General features: G+C 34.7%; 1 protein-coding gene across 1 annotated transcript in view; it reads left to right on the forward strand.

The window, feature by feature from the left end:
* Positions 1-3167, forward strand: part of TJP1 (tight junction protein 1) — a 121696-nt gene that overhangs the window by 36373 nt on the left and 82156 nt on the right. The window contains exons 3-4 of the mRNA XM_012642713.1: positions 87-211; positions 969-1071. Of these exons, the coding sequence (XP_012498167.1) occupies positions 87-211; positions 969-1071 (228 nt within the window). The remainder of the gene's footprint in view (positions 1-86; positions 212-968; positions 1072-3167) is intronic.

Genomic DNA, 3167 nt, shown 5'->3' on the forward strand with positions numbered 1-3167 from the left:
TTAATTTTTCTAGATTATAGAGTGTGATATGATAAACAATTATTGTTGTCCTCAATAGCAACATTTTACTGTAATTATTACTTTAGGCACCTGGATTTGGATTTGGAATTGCAATATCTGGTGGAAGAGATAATCCTCATTTTCAGAGTGGGGAAACCTCGATAGTGATTTCAGATGTGCTGAAAGGAGGACCAGCTGAAGGACAGCTACAGTAAGTATGCTGCTTATTTTGGGTGCCTGTGTGACAAGCACTGTTCCTGTCCTCAGTCACTGGCATACTGTCTTGGTGATTTTGCCGTATTCACATACCACCTGTGCCATGGTTTATTTTATATTTTTTCTTAAATTAACATACACTTATTTACTTAAGAAGGAAGTTCTGTCTCTATCATAAGTGGAAAGCTAGTATCACTTACTTTAAATAGAAGGTAACTTTAAAAATAGTGAAAAAGAAAATTTGAAACCCAGTTTTAGGTAGAATATAGCCTTCAGGAACCTCTCACCCCAAGTCTTGCCCTTTTTGTTTGATAAGGAGATTAGCAAGATAAAAAGAAACAAAACATATACTAGCTAAAAAAAAAACACCAAAAAACTATAATCAGAAGGATTAAAAGAAAATTAAAAGGAGACAGACTTTATTTTTTAAAAGGAAATAACTTTTTCCAGCTATATGAAGTAGTATCATTTAATGCCCTGTAACTATACCACCAAAAATCATTTTGTGTATTGTGGTACCTGTTCAGTCGTTGGGGAAACATTGTATTAGTGATTAAAATAAATTAAGGACCTGTCGTTAGTTACTCACTAGATCTGAAAGTAAATTGTTTGACATTATTTTATCATTAATCTGAAAAGAAATAGATTAATTAGCCCATAGAGTTTTTTAGAAGTACCCGTTTTGAAAGCTCTTTACAAATTTATCATATGTTTTTCTGTAACATGTTATTTTGGTGACATTTTCCCCCTAGGGAAAATGATCGAGTTGCTATGGTTAATGGAGTTTCCATGGATAATGTTGAACATGCTTTTGCTGTTCAGCAACTAAGGAAAAGTGGGAAAAATGCAAAAATTGTAAGTATCTTTTATCCTTAATTTAGTAAAGTACCAACTTTATTGTTGTGTTCCTGGTGTTTGAATTCAATCTTCCCATTTAAGAAAATGAAAACTGAAACAGTATTTCCAAGTTAGTTATTTACACCTAAAGATGTTTCTTCTAGTAGCGTTGTGTTTTGTCACCGACATGTTTATTTTCTCAAAGTTAGGATACTAGGGTTTTTTCAATTGAAAAAGGAAAGGGGATAGTCAAATGGTTACCTCTTTATGGCTTAATATTTCCTCCTCTTTTAAGTACAGTCATACCCTGCATAACAATATTTCAGTCAAGAAAGGATCACATATACAACAGTGGTTCCATAAGATCGTAATACCATATTTTTTGTGTACATTTTCCATGGTTAGATATATTTAGAGAGACAAATACTTACCATTGTGTTACAGTTGCCTACAGTATTTAGTACAGTAACATACTGTACAGGTTTGTAGCCTAGGAGCAATAGGCTATAGTATTAGGTCATTAAATATGAAATGTCCAATTTTGAATCAAAAATGTAGTTTATTATATCTCAAACAAGAAGCAGTACAATTAATCAAAGTATGTACCTAAACTATCGACACAGTTTTGCCATCTTAATGGTAGCTCGTTTATACCACCGTCAAAGGAACCTGGAGAGCGAGTGGCAATGAAATCACAAAAGGTGTTTTCTACCCCTTGTTGAGAATTGAATATTTTCCCTTGTAAGACATGATCCAAAGCCTGGAAGAAGTAGTAGTCAGTTGGTACAAGGTCTGGTGAATACAGTAGATGACAGAGAGTTTCCAAGTTCAGCCTCTGTAGTTATAGCAGCATTGTTTGTGTGACACCTGGTCCACCATTGTCTTGTAAGAGTATCTCTTGACCATTCTTGGCTGCTTAATAGCAAGCATTCTTATGATTTTATTCAATTGGTTGCAGTAGACATCTGCTGTAATCAATTGGCCAGGTTTCATGAAGCCATAGTGGATAATATACCAGAGCTGCACCACCAAACAGACACCATTAGCTTTTTTTAATGAATATTGGGTTTTGGACTATGTTTCGGCACTTCATCTTTATCACTTCATCTTTGGCACTTTATTGTGCCAAATGCTTGTGATTGTCAAAAACCGTCCATTTTTCATCACACGTAACAATACAGTGTAGAAATAGTTCACCTTTATGTCGTGACAGCAAAGAAAGGCAAGCTTCAAGACGATTTCTCCTCTGATGCTCTTTTAATTCATGCAGTACCCGTCTATCTAACTTCTTTACTTTACCTTGCTGATTTGTTTCAAATGGTCCAATATTGTTGAAGTAGTAATGTCAGACCTTGCTGCTAATTCACGCATGGGTTGTGGTGGATTCGCTTCCACTACAGCTGTCAGCTCATCATTATCCACCTGGTCTCAGGATGCCCACATGGCTCAATTTCAAGATTAACATCACCAGAACAGAACTTCTCAGACCATTGACATACTATGTGTTCATTAGCCACATCCTTCCCAAACACTTTGATATTTTGAGCTATCTGTGCTGCATTGGTTCCACAATGGAACTCATATTCAAAAATAACTCGAATTTTTGACTTATCCATGGTTTCACAAAAATTGCTCTAAAAAAAAGATTTGAAAGATAATCACAAGCCAAATCATGCGTTTGAAAGAATGAGAGGAGATACCTTCACAATAAAAATAAAACAAGAAGTGTCAGAGATATCAACCATCAAACTTAGCACTTAAGGAAATCAGACATTTCATACTTAATAACCTAATATATAGCATAGGTATGTAGTAGACTACGTATCTAGATTTGTGTAAGTACACTCTATGATGTTCACACAAAGATGAAATAGCTAGTGATACACTTCTTAGAATGTATCCTCACTGTTAAGTGACTCATGACTGTACTTAAGTTAGATTGGATCTTGGCATGTAGTCAGTTTCAAATATATGGCCTTATTTTCTGGTACAAGATTTGTTTACTGGGCAAGTTTTGTATTGTGTCTTGAACATACACATCAACAACTACTTTCCTTGTTACTGTGATAATTGGAGCAGAGGAAAAAGTCCAGGTTTTTTTTTTTTTTTTTTTT

This window comes from Propithecus coquereli, unplaced genomic scaffold (assembly GCF_000956105.1).
Source record: "Propithecus coquereli isolate 6110/MARCELLA unplaced genomic scaffold, Pcoq_1.0 Scaffold184, whole genome shotgun sequence".
Taxonomy (NCBI): domain Eukaryota; kingdom Metazoa; phylum Chordata; class Mammalia; order Primates; family Indriidae; genus Propithecus; species Propithecus coquereli.